Source organism: Medicago sativa, chromosome 6 (genome assembly GCF_051527215.1).
Source record: "Medicago sativa cultivar Bolivia chromosome 6, Bolivia_mono, whole genome shotgun sequence".
Lineage (NCBI taxonomy): Eukaryota > Viridiplantae > Streptophyta > Magnoliopsida > Fabales > Fabaceae > Medicago > Medicago sativa.
In genome coordinates this window covers 20,889,975-20,904,091 of record NC_140754.1, presented here as the reverse complement: position 1 = coordinate 20,904,091, position 14,117 = coordinate 20,889,975, and the positions used below count along the sequence as shown (strand labels likewise).

Sequence of the window (14,117 nt, the reverse complement as noted above, 5' to 3'; positions counted from 1 at the left end):
CTTCGAATCAAAATTCAATTAGTTTAGATTTCTCGAATCAATACAAATCCGCAATTGAATGAACCATTCAAATGGCCGAAAAATGTAGACAATGTCCGTTCACGGTTCAATAGTTTCGACGTTTCATGAACCCGACAAAACCTTAGTCACAATTCAACTATTTTAAATTTCTCTAATCAATCCGCAATCGAACGAACCATTCAAATAGGTAAAATGTAAACAATGTCAATTCACGGTTTGATAGTTTCAACTGTCTAGTTCGATTTGATTTTTAAAACATTAAATATTAATAGACTATATTTACAAATATTTATCATAAATTAGATTTTAAAGTATAGTTAAGTGTATTGTAGTATTTCTTGGATGAGTGTGTAAAACCATATGAAACCCACACACGTCTTTGGTTTTTCCATTCTACACGCCAATTCTTGTGCTATCCACAAAGAAAACCTTTCCAAGTATTGTTTCACACAAACCATCATTTTCTCATCATGTTAATATTTTTATTCACACAATCTAACAAACACGTCAAAAATTACTACTTTTATCACATCATATACACCCCCTTCCACGTGCTATTCACACACTCCTTCAACAACCTTAAACTCTTCCTTTTTCATCATTCACCTTGCCAACCACATTCACATGATCAACATTCACTCCCCATACAAAACTTCACATACACACATCAAAATCACCACCTTTTTCCCTCACTTTTTGTCGTCATAATTACTCGACAATGTTTTAAATTGTGATCTGCAAGTAACCACGACTATATATAGACGCATCATTGATTGATGTTTTAGTATAGTAACTTTGACTGTGATGGCTGAGTCACAGGGTGGTGATGGTAGTAGTTCGGGAAACAGGCGCAACAAAAGCGCAAATGCTGCTGCAAAGCGTGCAATAGCAAGAGCAACACAAGACGAACCGGTTATAACGCCGTGTGGTGCTTGCAAGTTCTTGAGGAGGAAGTGTAGTAGTGGATGCATCTTTGCACCCTACTTTGGTACTGACCAAGGTGCGGCTAAGTTTGCGGCTGTGCACAAGGTGTTTGGTGCTAGCAATGTGTCGAAGCACTTGTCCAACATTCCGGCTAGCCATCGCCAGGAAGCTGCTGCAACAATTTCCTATGAGGCTCAAGCTAGGCTAGCTGATCCAGTTTATGGCTGTGTGTCCACCCTTTTTGCTTTGCAGCAACAGGTTGAGTAGAATATTTATCTATCTCTATGGTTTTGCAGCTTCTATTCACCTTTAATTTAAAAGAAAGAATGATATTACATGTACATTCATAGTAAGTCATAAATGTTACGAAATATCACCTAATAATTTTCTCATCAATAATTGAAATGTTGTATTTTACTCTTTAAAGAAAATGTTTTCTTTAGAAGAAACAAATCAAAAAGATTGCATGCCAAGATTAATGTAACCTCAAGTCGTGAATGAATGATGAATAACTTACATTATGGCCGATGCAGGTGGCAGCTATGCAAGCAGAGGTCTCGATGATGCAAACTCAATTGATGAATAGGAGGCTTGCATATGCAAATGCAAGTACTCTTCAAGCCCCATATCAGCCGCCGTTTCAACTGGTACAGCAACCAAACTTCAATGTACCTGTGCAGCCAGCATATTCCAACAACTCATCTGCTTCCACCACCAACCTTATGAACATGAACAACTTCAACCCTGGTTTTGGCCTCACAATGGAGACGGCACCTTCATCACAGAGCTTAGAGCCTTTTCAAAACTCCAGGATGTCTCGTTTTGAGAAAGATGATTAAGAACTCCAGGATGTCTCATTATGAGGAAGATGATTAAGAACAAAGCATGATTCACCAAGTATTCAACAATATTACTTCACCATCTCGTCAAATGTATTTCCATTATATTACTGCACCATCATCGTCAATGTATTTCCATTTTTTTTTTCTTCTTTTATTACATCCTTTATCCCCTATAGCATTATTCACAAGGATAATGCTTATATATCGCATCGCTTTCCTTTATTAAGTATCTTGATGGAATGTAAAATTTCCGGATTATATGAAATGTAAAATATATGGACTATTATATATAATTTCTATGTCCTAAATCCAAGCATTAAGCTGTTAAATGAACTTTAATAATTTTTATGAGTAAACAACTAAACATAAAGATGGTCAATAAATTTCATCAGTAATGAAGAATGCCTCAATTGCAATTAGTATCAGAAGATAATCATATTTCATGAAACCAAGATTCAACATAAAGATAGTAATTAAATAACACTCTTCGAACTGTTATGGCGAGACACGACATTGACACTATCACTAACACAGACACCGGTAATAATTGTGGAAACTAGAAGTGATTGAATGTGGCCACAAGTGTCTGTGTCAAGTGTGTCGGTGTCAAGTCAGTGTCGAACATTGACAAGTGTCGGTGCTACATAATTGATGCTGCAATGCATGCTATTAACTATTGTCAAATTCATGAAAACTACCTTTTCCTGATACGCTCAATCTCAATTGTGTAATGAAGGCTGCACCCTATCTCATTAAAACGAAAATAAAAATTGCTACATGTTTCAACTTTCAAGTGTCTTCTGAGGACAACGTTCATCATAATATATCTGTCTCCTCCGTGCTTCCTTGGTTATCAATAGTTCACCTTTTTTTCGCACAGAAAACCACAAATCAATTTTACAAGCATTCATGTAGAGATTAAAAGGAGGAATATAACCATGCATAAAAACACAAGTAAAAGCTATCAGAGACAATCACTTTAACATTAGCAAACATTAGAAGGTAGCATAGTTGTCAAAGCAAAAACGCGGCGCGGCGCGGCCACCCCAAAAATTGACGCGGCGCGGTATGCGGGCGCGACGCGGGCGCTATTACATGACGCGGACACTAAAACTAAAAATTATATTATTAATAAAGGACTACTAAAATATGGAAAAAAATGTATTTAGTATTGGTATAAATGAAAAATTAAAGACTATTAATTGTTTTTAGTATTAAATACTATTATACTTAAATACTTTTAATTTTAAAATATCATATTGTTCAAAAAGAAATATTAAAATACCTTAAATAATATACTTAAACAATATACAAATTAATTTAAAAACTATATATCTACTATATATTTTTTTTATAAAGACAAATAATATATCATGCCATAATTTAAAACCAATATACTACACTCGGTGGCGTTGTGACGCGGCTCCTTGATTTTGGCCGCTCCGCGCCGCGATAGCGCCGGGAGCGGCCGTGTTTGACAACAGAGGAAGGTAGTTTCTATCAATGTTCAGACAAATCTTTAGTTGACATTCATATATTTAATACCCTTGGCATCTTAGGGTTACCATAAAAATAAATTTCCTTTCAATTACTTATCTACGTCAAAATATCAAAGGTACCATAAATACTTAAATCCAAATTGGTTCGCATCTTTCTCCTTCATACGATGCATTAATAAATTGTTCGATTCTTCCATAACACCAGTCTACAAGCAGTTTATATTTGTGAATTTTAAATATCCCTACTCAACATATTAAATATTGATTCTGCCTTCTGATCGGGTTACCATACCTAAATACTTGCCTTCCTATTATAGTAAAATCTCTTGATTGCGTATAGTACCTAAAAAGAGATTTTTTACATAGAAATATCAGACTAAAGACCTTACTCTTAACCTATAGCCTACCATCTTAACAAGCTACGGATTAATGTGGAATACAACTCAGTTTTCAATGAGAACTCTAAGATTATCATTCAAGGGAAGGTTGTAAAAAATGGCAAGTCAAAATGTACAATGATTTTATTATACTTGAAAATGCAGTGATTTTCTCTGCTACTTAGCTGCTACAGCCTACATCAGACACTTTTACATTATTCTTCATTCCTATTAATAACAAACACAAGCCAGTCCCATTCAAAGTAATATCTTATTTTAAAGAAATAATTATATTCAACTTGATGAAAGAGATTTAGCTTTCTTAATTGATTCCGGTTAAAGTGAATTGAAGGTAAAGTGATATATGTTATGATACATTTATGTAAAAGTTAATTAAACAATAAATTTCAAACTAAAAGTCGATTATGGAGTCAAAAAATCAAAATTTCAGCTTGAACTAAGAATCTTTTCCAGAAGGAAAATCAATTCTACTTGAAATCACTAAAACGCATCGGAATTACCTTTCGAATTCTAGAATCAATTCTAGCTTCTATTATGAAGACAAAAGCTCCATATTTCAGCTTCAACTTTATGATTCTGTAATCAATCCTAGTTTCTGCTCTGGAGGAGATAAGAACTCCAAATTCCAAATTCAAGTTATAATTAATTATAGAGGAAAAATCAATTCTAGTCCATAAAGGAATCAACTTTGTGCTTGTTTGGAACCACGTCAAAAAGGAAACTATTGCCCGATTACGTCAAAGCTGGAATTTGTTGCTTAGACGACAACACATTGGAACACGAGAAACGCCAAGCCAACGTATATCCAATCAAACACTATATGAGCGTAGGGTTATATCTGGCTTCAGTTAATGAAGCAAAAAAACAGCCTCTTGTGTAAAAAACAGGGTAAGGCTGCCTACTTTACATCAAAATGGTAGGACCCCTTTCCGAACCCTGCAAATACAGGAGCTTTAATGCATCGGGCTGCCCTTTTTTTCTTGTACTCTCCACGAAGATAACCTTTCCAGGTAAGTTTCACACAAACGATTTTCCCACCATGTCAATATTTTATTCACGCAATCTAACAAACACGCCAATAACTAATACTTTAATCACGTCATGTACACCCCCATACCACGTGCTATTCAACACTCCCTCACCAACCTTGAACTCTTTCTCTCACATATACAACAAAAATCTCACCACATCATTCACGTTGCCAACCACATTCACATGACCAACGTTCACTCCTCTCACAAATCGTCACATATAAGCATCCACCCAACAATGTTATAAATTGCGATCTGCAACCACAACTATATATAGTCACAACATTGATTAATGTTTTAGTGTGGCGCCTATAGTTACATCGATTGTATTTGTCTGTGATTCTCTATGGCAGATAAATCGACACCGTGTGGGGCTTGCAAGCACTTGAAGAAGAAGTGTATTAATGGATGCATCTTTGCACCCTACTTTGGTAAAAAACAAAATGAAGCTAGCTTTGCAGCTGTGCACAAGGTCTTTGGAGCTGCCAATGTGTTGAAGATCTTGTCCAAAATTCCAACTATTCACCGCAAAAAAGCAATGAAGACTATAACCTATGAGGCTCAGGCCAGGATCGCTGATCCAATTAATGGTTGTGTGTCCACCATTAGTGCTTTGGAGAAACAGGTTAACTAGAATATTTATCTATCTTTTGCAGCTTCTATTCACCTTTAATAAACCGTTTACAGAAAGACTTCATTTTCGGTAAGGCAACAATTCTATTCCATAATTTATTTGAGACCTTGAGAGGAGTACTCTCTAAGGTCCCAAACCAACACCACCAGGCCAACCCAAGTGGGTTAAGCAAATGTTCACTTTAGATGAAACAAATAAAAAAATTGCATGCCTAGATTAAATAATCCTCCATTTAATTTCTTTTCAACAAAAATCAGAATATATGGGACAAAAGTAAAAGGTATATACAAAAAAGCATCAAGAATTTTATTCATGCATGAATAATGAATAACTTACCTTATGGCCAATCCAGGTGGAGGCACTGCAAGCAGAGGTCTCAATGATGAAAGCTCAGCAGATGAACAACGGATTTGCATATGCGAATGCTCTTCAAACCACAGACCTGCAGCATCAGCAAATGCTACAGCAACCAAACTTCAATGTATCTGTGCAACCAGCATACTCCAACAATCCATCTCCTTCCATCGAAGATCTCATGAACATGAACAACTTCAACCCTGTTCTTGCTGCCACCAACAACCTTATGAACATGAACAACTTCAACCCTGGTTTTGATACTACAATGGAGACAGCACCCTCATCATCACAGAGCTTTGAGCCTTTTCAAAACTCCAGGTTCTCTTATCATCAGGGAGACAATTAAGAAGAAAGATTCAACAAGTCTTCAACAATATTGCTTCCCCATCATCATCATCAATGAGTTTCCATTTTTAGTTTCTTTTTGTTGCATCATTTATCCACCATAACATTATTCTCAAGGATAATGTTTATATATAAATCCATCAAACATTTGAAAATTGTTTCTACAATGAACTATGTATTCCTTTGTTTAAGTCTCTTGATGGACTGTAAAATATCTGTATTGTTGTAATTTCAAAGTCCTAAATCCTAGCATCAAGGTAATAAATGAACGTAAATAATTTATACGAGTAAACAGCTAAACATAAAGACAGTCAATAAATTTCATCAGTAACGAAGAACGCCTCAATTGCAATTAGTATCAGACATAGACACCAGTAATAATTGGATAAACTAGAAGTGATTGAATGTAGCCACAAGTGTCGCATCGGTTTAAAGTCAGTGTTCGACACTGACATGTGTTGGTGCTACATAGTTGCAGCTGCAATGCATGCTATGAACTATTCGTTCCTGATACACATAATGTTAACCCCCGAAATGATCCCCCTCCCCCCATCATCTCGTTAAAACCAAAATAAAAATTCCTACATGTTTCAACTTTCAAGTGTCTTCTGAGGGCAATGTTCCAAGGCAAGAAAGGCTGTTGCAGTGACACGGCCGCCCATTGGACCTTTTCCTGATTTCTCCATAGCTAAAAGTAAGCTCTTCATCTTTTTGGATATCTTTCGAAGCAAAAAAGCAGAGGCGGGGGAACAAAGCTCTTGTACTTCTGACTAGCTTTGTGCTTAAATTACCACCATCGCATGAATGATTTACAAACCGGGCAACATTTCCTATTTTTGTTGCGTCTATGTTCAATCTCAAACATGCCTTTCCTGATGGAAGATGTTCCCTTACTACTAAAAGAGCAGACGAGAAACGACCACGCGATGCCAGTTCATCATAATGTTGTTGTCTCCTCTGTGCTTCCGTGGTTGTCAGTAGTTCACCTTTTTCACACAGAAAACCGCAAATTAATTTTACAAGCATTTGTGTAGGGATAAAGAAATGTCATGCATAAAAACACAACTAAAAGAATCAAGAAACTATCAGACCCAATCACCTTAACATAGCAAACACTAGGAGGTAGTTTCTATCAATCTTCACACAACTCTTTAGTTCATAAGCATATATGGCTCTGTTTAGATAAACAATTTAATTAACCGCTTATAACATCAGCGCTTCTATATAAGCTATTTGTATAACAAAAGATAACATAGAGTCGAATTGTTTTCATAAGCTGTTTCGGAGAGCTTATGGAAATACGTTGAAAACAGCTTAAGGACCCGTCATAAGTTGTTTCCCAAACAGTCTCACAAGTGCTTGTGTTAGGAGATAAGCTCAAATAAGTCATCCAAATAGACTCATATTTGATAATGTCACCATCTCAGGGGTATCGTCATCAAAATAAAAAGCCTTTCAAATCTCTATATTAGTCAAAATATCAAAAGTACCTTAACTATTAACTTAAATACAAAAGTACAGGCAGTTTACATCTACGGATTTGAAACATTCCTACTCAACATATTGCAATTTGCAAATTGATTTTGCCTTCTAAGTGGGTTGCTAAAACCAAAGACCCGTGTTCCTACTATAGTATAAAACCTCCCGATTTCTTAGAGCACCTATAAAGTAACTTTTTACATAGAAATATCAAATTCAAGACTTCACCCTTGACCTATAGACCATCATCTTAACAAGCTAATAATTAGGGTAAAATACAGCTCAGCTTGCAATGAAAACTTAATATTTCACTCAAGGGAAGGTTGTCAAAATGGCAATTGAAAATGTACAGTGGTTTTGTTCTACTTGAGAATGTGGATTAATCGCATTCTAGCATGTAGCTAGCATGTAGAAGAAGTAAAATTGATGAATCATACCAACAAGTTGTTGGCAACAAGGTTCAATTCCGTATGAAAAACCAGAAAATACTTGGTGATCGAATTTACCGGACTGGCTTCCCCTAGATGGACCTGGATTGAACTTGGTAGAGCTAGTTTTTAACTCATCAGAATTATTCACCTTTTGGGTCTGTTATGTTCTTTGCAATTTGAAACAATGAGTTTGTTCGTGTTTTCTAGTTCGTGACTTTGTTTATGCTGAGATTAAGAATTCCATACCTAAAAATTAAATATAAAATTGAAAAGCGCGCACATACACACAAGTCAAGTACACATCACACATACATATACTGATACAAATAACATAAACGTAATTCAAAATCTTAAGCTTGAGAACACATTGTGACGCGAGAAACGTCAAACCAACATATATCCAAACAAGCACTTTATGATTTCTAGCATCAATTCTAGCTTCTATCATGAACGCAAAATCTCAAAATTTTAGCACCAAATTCGGATCAATTCTAAATTTCTAATGGAAAAATCATTCCAACTCTAAAACACAAAAACACGTCATAATCAACTATACGATTCTAGAATCAATTCTAACATATATTATAGAGACAAAAAGACCTCCAAATTCCACGTTCAAATTCAAATCAATCCTACGCAAAAATACTAAAATATACATAAGAACCAATGTTACAATCCTATAATCAATCAAACAATCACTTAAATACTTAATAAAAGCAATGAAACTTATACCTGCATATTGAAACAAGAACTCCTCTTTATGAACAACCTGATTCGCAAACAAACCCCATCCTTTCCCACCACCACACCATACAATTTTAACCCTAACATTAACCCCATTTTGACTCACCCTATTACCACACTCCCTCCCACATAAACAACCCAACCCACACTCTCTTCCAATACCATCAACCCCATCAAAAAAACACATACACTCAACATCACAAACACCTTCACACTCACATCCCACACCAAAACTCACCGACTCATCATCGTCAACCGTTCTAGGCGGAATTGGTGAAATTACTGAACCACCCCCACCACCTCCCACCTTCCCATTTTCACAACCAACACCAAATCTCACCGAACCCTCATCATCGATCGCTCTAGGCGGAATTGGTGAAATTACTGAACTACCCCCACCATCTCCCACAGACCCATCATCACATACACCTTGAAAATTACATCCAACACCAAACTTCACCAGCCCAACTTCATCAACCGGCGGAATTAGTGAAATTACTGATTTACCCCCACCATCATCACAGACACCTTCACATCCAACACCAAAATTCACTGACCCATGATCATTGGGCGGTGGTGGTAGTAGTGAAATGACAGAACTACCCCCACCACCTCCCACTGACCCATTTTCACAAACACCTTCAAAATCACAACCAACACCAAATCTCACCGACCCATCATCTGAAATGACAGAATTACCCTCTCCAGCACCCCATGGTTGATAATTGGGGGTGTTGTGAGAGAGAATGAGGGAAGGTGTGTATAGAAAGTAGGAGTAAGGAGGGTTGTTGTTGCTGATGGTGTTGAGAAATGGGATTGGATGATTCTCAAAGGTTCGCGAAGCGTCGGAGATGCGACGGAGGGTGATGATTTGGGTGAGTTTATGGAGTGATTTGCAGGTTAGGGAGATGTTGGCGAGTTGTGTGTGGGTTAGATATGGTAGAATTAGGGTTGCGTGTTGAACAAGAAACGATGATGATGATGATGATGATGATGAAGAGTTTGAATCACCATTGCTGCTACTCGATTTCCTGGGTATCTTCATCTGTGTGGAGGGAAAGGAGGGAGGTGTGTTTTGTATATGATGGAAATATTGTTTTTGAAGGGGGTGTGAATAGTGAAAGAAAATGAAGGTGGGGTTGGACTCTAAATAAGGAAAATTGTTGTTGACACGTTAGCTTTGGCTAGGACACACATGTAAAAGACGTTTTTACCCCTTCGGTAGTTAACTGTCGAATTATAAAACCGGCTGCAGTTAACTACCGAGGAAAACTTCGGCAGTAAACTACCGAGGAAAATTGAAAACTTCGGCAGTTAACTGCCGAGGAAACCTCAAACCTGTTTTTTTTTTTTGGACAAAAACCATTAATTCTTTAAACCTAAATTTTCCTTAATTAAATTTAATTCTTTAATTATTTTATGGAATTAAACATAATTCTTTTTATGATTTCATTAATGTGATTTTGTTGCCATAATGAAGAAATATGGATTTTGTTGCCATTAAATACACGATTCTTTTTATAAAGTTGTTGATTTCATTCATATAATTTTGTTGCCATAAATAAAAAAATATGAGATCCTATAATTACTACATATTCAATCACGTTTCTTAATTAAAAAGAGGGTTTTTTTTTTTAAGAATAGAAAAGTGGTTTTATTTGTACAAAAAAAAAGAGGTATTATTGATAGAATAATTACAAATATAATTATTTGAAAGAGAGATGAATTATATTTGAAATATTATAATTTGTCAACAACAAAAAAAATCTGAAATATTATAATTAATTACTAATAATTACAAATATAATTATTCTATCATTTGTAACGTTTTTGTTGTTGCATTTTTTTTATTGAATCATCATTTTAGGTCCATTAACTACTGATTGCATATATTATTCATCTCTCGTATTTCTTCATTTATGGCAACAAAATCACATGAATGAAATCATAAAAAGAATTATGTTTAATTCCTTAAAAGGATTAAAGAATTAAATTTAATTAAGGAAAATTTAGGTTTAAAGAATAAAAAGAATTAATGGTTTTTGTCAAAAAAAAAACAGGTTTGAGGTTTCCTCGGCAGTTAACTGCCGAAGTTTTCAGATTTCCTCAGCAGTTAACTGCCGAAGTTTTCCTCGGTAGTTAACTGCAGCCGGTTTCATAATTCGGCAGTTAACTACCGAAGGGGTAAAAACGTCTTTTACATGTGTGTCCTAGCCAAAGCTAATGTGTTAACAGCAATTTTCCTAAATAAGCTCTTTTAATGCCCTAAGACCTCTCCAAAACAATTTGAAAATTGCTCTTCGGACTCCTTGGATTGCTCATATGTCCCTTCAGGTTGTCTTAAATAGGGGTGTAACAGTTCGGTTTTGATTGGTTTTTGGTCAAAAAAATATCTGAACCGATGAAATCTTTAACGGTTTGGTTTGGTTTGGATCGGTTCAATTGATCGGTTTGTTTGAAAATACAATTAAAAAAAATTCATAATTTCACAAATTTGTATTTCATGCATACAACATACTCAAATATTTTATAGAACTTTGTTTTTCATGTTCTTTATTTTCAAACTACTTTGTAAAACTAACATGAAAGATGTAACACCCCGTTTTCCCAACATAAAAATTTCATTTAAAATCAGAGTATTTTGATCACAACGGAATGTCACATACTTCATTTAAATCATAAAACGGATAATAATAATTATCTTTTCAATTCAACATCATGAAAATCTTAAAATTGTTGCAGCGGAAAATAGTTCAACATCTAAAAGTCTTGGCACGCAGGCCTTATTGGAAAATCTCATAAATTAGTTCATAAAAGAGACACGTAAGGAATAGAAGTAAAAGCAAGCCCCCATCCCGTTACGTATCAGAGCACCTAGACACCAACTGAGAGTCCACTCATGAACGCCTCTAATCTTTATTACCTGCACATTACCCACGGTCGAGGCAACATATACGCAGAAGGGGTGAGATTTCATAGTCAATACATTAAGCATATAATCCAATAAAATGCATTTAACAACTTAAACATTAATAACATGTCAACAATTAACAATCAGTATATATTTCATTTCATAACAAATACAATCATCAAATATCATTACTAATTTTCATCACAATCATAATCAACTTAACACTCAGCTTGACGACACAACTCATCTTTGACCATGCAACTCTATCAACTTAACAACAACTCGACAACACAACTCATCTTAGACCATGCAACTCTATCAACTCAACAACAACTTGACAACTTAACATCATGAACTTCTTGATATGCAAATGCATGTGGTACCAATTAACAACAAATGAGCATAATAGGCTCTTCAACGTGTGAGCACAAAGGCTGCCGGGCCTAAAGCCCCCAACTTTAATGAGCACAAAGGCTGCCGGGCCTAAAGCCCCCAACTTTAATGAGCACAAAGGCTGCCGGGCCTAAAGCCCCCAACTTTAATGAGTATGCAATGGACTCAAACTTCCAGCAACTTAGACGACATCATGAACGACTCATACGACTCATAATCATGGACAACTTCTTAATTTCTTGCAACATAGACCGACTCATGCAATCTCAAGACATTAAAGGTCAGCAGCAATGAACAGCAACAGATTTACAACATATAACAGTGTTGGAATATCTCAACATCATTTAAGGAATGGATTACATCAACATAATATCATAAAAACATCATAACATTATTCATGCAACATTACTAATCATTTCAGTCATATAAACAGACTTCTGTAACATCTGGAAACATTCTAAATCACCCCCATTCTTACTTCTAAGGTCAGCTCAAGACTATACGTGCGAAAGGATCGCATCGGGACAATTTTGGGCAACTAACAGCTTAACTCGCAGTTGCGAGTAACTTCACTCGCAATGGCGAGCAAAGTGTGCATTCTGGGTTCCTACGTATTTACTCGCAGTGGCGAGTTATTCTGCTCGCAGTTGCGAGCTCACAGGTCACTCGCAGTTGCGAGTTGTGTTGCTCGCAGTTGCGAGTTCTGGGTTCTAGCTCGCAGATGCGAGTGTTCTTGCTCGCAGGTGCGAGCGATGAATGTCAGTACGGCCAGAAACCTAAAAATCACAACTTTTCACCTATATTCATGATTCCTTCATCCAAATAGCATCTAATTATCATCTTAAGTCATATCTAAGGTCTGTACACTAATTTTGCATCAATCTAACATCTGTTCTTGATTCATTCATCAAAATTGATCCTAAACCTAATTCTCAATTCTCACCAAAACTTAACCTAATCATGCTAAATTCATCCTATAGAATTATACCCTTAATAATATTGAAAATTAGTCTCACCCTTACCTGATAATAGCAGAATCGCAGCTCTCCTTGGTTCTTCTCTCTTTCTGACTTTTTCTCCAAAAACGTACGTACTACTTTTCTTAACTTATGTCTGTCTATTATCTTTCCTAATTACTCTTATCACTACTAATTGCTCATCTCACCACACAGCCCAATTTTTAATATTTTTATTTTATTTGTCAAATCTTATTTTATTTAATAATAAAATAAGTCATAACAACCTAGCAACTTCACCACAACAAAATACTCCACATTATGCAGTTATAAATCATGTAACCCACTCAATTCATGAATCATAAAATTCACACATATCAATCATGAAAATCACGTAAATCATATATATAAATATATTTTTAAATAATCGAATAATTAAGACGGGCGTTACAACTCTCCCCAACTTATAGAATTTTCGTCCTCGAAAATTTACCTCAAGCAAACAACTCTGGATAAGACTCCATCATCTTACTCTCTAGCTCCCATGTCAGGCTTTCACCAGTCGTTCCACTCCAAACAACTCTCACTAGAGGTATCTCCTTGCCTCTCAACGTCTTCATCTTGCGATCATCAATCCTCAAGGGTAAGGTCTCCACCGTAAGGTTGTCTCTAACTTGCACATCATCACTCTGAATCACATGGGACGGGTCTGGAACATACTTCCTCAATTGCGACACATGGAATACATCATGCAAATTTGATAAATGCGGTGGTAAGCCAACTCTGTAAGCCACCGTGCCAATTCTCTCAGATATCTGATAAGGACCAATAAACTTTGGAGTCAACTTCTTTGACTTCAATGCACGACCAACACCGGTCGTCGGAGTAACTCTCAAGAACACATGGTCTCCCTCTTGAAACTCTAGGTCTTTTTTACGCTTATCATGGTAACTCTTCTGTCGACTCTGCGACGCTTTCATCTTCTCTTGAATCATTTTCACCTTCTCGGTAGTCTGTTGAACAATTTCTGGTCCTAGAACCACACTTTCACCTGTCTCAAACCAACACAACGGAGTCCTACACCTCCGACCATACAAAGCCTCGAAAGGTGCCATCCCAATACTGGAATGATAGCTATTGTTATAAGTGAAC

At 36.1% G+C, this 14,117-nt stretch overlaps 2 protein-coding genes, 1 long non-coding RNA gene and 1 pseudogene across 3 annotated transcripts; 2 read left to right on the top strand and 2 right to left on the bottom strand.

Annotated features, from left to right (window-relative positions):
- The first annotated feature begins 648 nt into the window (after positions 1–648).
- On the top strand, positions 649–2,095 carry LOC146913603 (LOB domain-containing protein 20-like). Its single transcript, XM_085716796.1, has 2 exons — positions 649–1,203; positions 1,479–2,095. Exons 1-2 carry the CDS (start codon positions 826–828, stop codon positions 1,782–1,784), a joined length of 684 nt encoding a protein of 227 aa, XP_085572922.1. The 5' UTR covers positions 649–825; the 3' UTR covers positions 1,785–2,095.
- A 108-nt stretch (positions 2,096–2,203) lies between these two features.
- SDG20 (SET domain protein 20) lies at positions 2,204–9,754 on the bottom strand. Its single transcript, XM_085716795.1, has 2 exons — positions 8,694–9,754; positions 2,204–7,037 (listed from the first exon to the last, which is right to left on the bottom strand). Exons 1-2 carry the CDS (start codon positions 9,748–9,750, stop codon positions 6,649–6,651), a joined length of 1,446 nt encoding a protein of 481 aa, XP_085572921.1. The 5' UTR covers positions 9,751–9,754; the 3' UTR covers positions 2,204–6,648.
- Positions 5,062–6,052, top strand: LOC146913602 (LOB domain-containing protein 20 pseudogene; annotated as a pseudogene).
- A 1,639-nt stretch (positions 9,755–11,393) lies between the features above and the next one.
- Positions 11,394–13,836, bottom strand: LOC146913600 (uncharacterized). Its single transcript, XR_015013671.1, has 2 exons — positions 13,459–13,836; positions 11,394–11,628 (listed from the first exon to the last, which is right to left on the bottom strand). It is a non-coding gene; the product is annotated as an uncharacterized LOC146913600 (long non-coding RNA).
- Between the last annotated feature and the right edge of the window lie 281 nt (positions 13,837–14,117).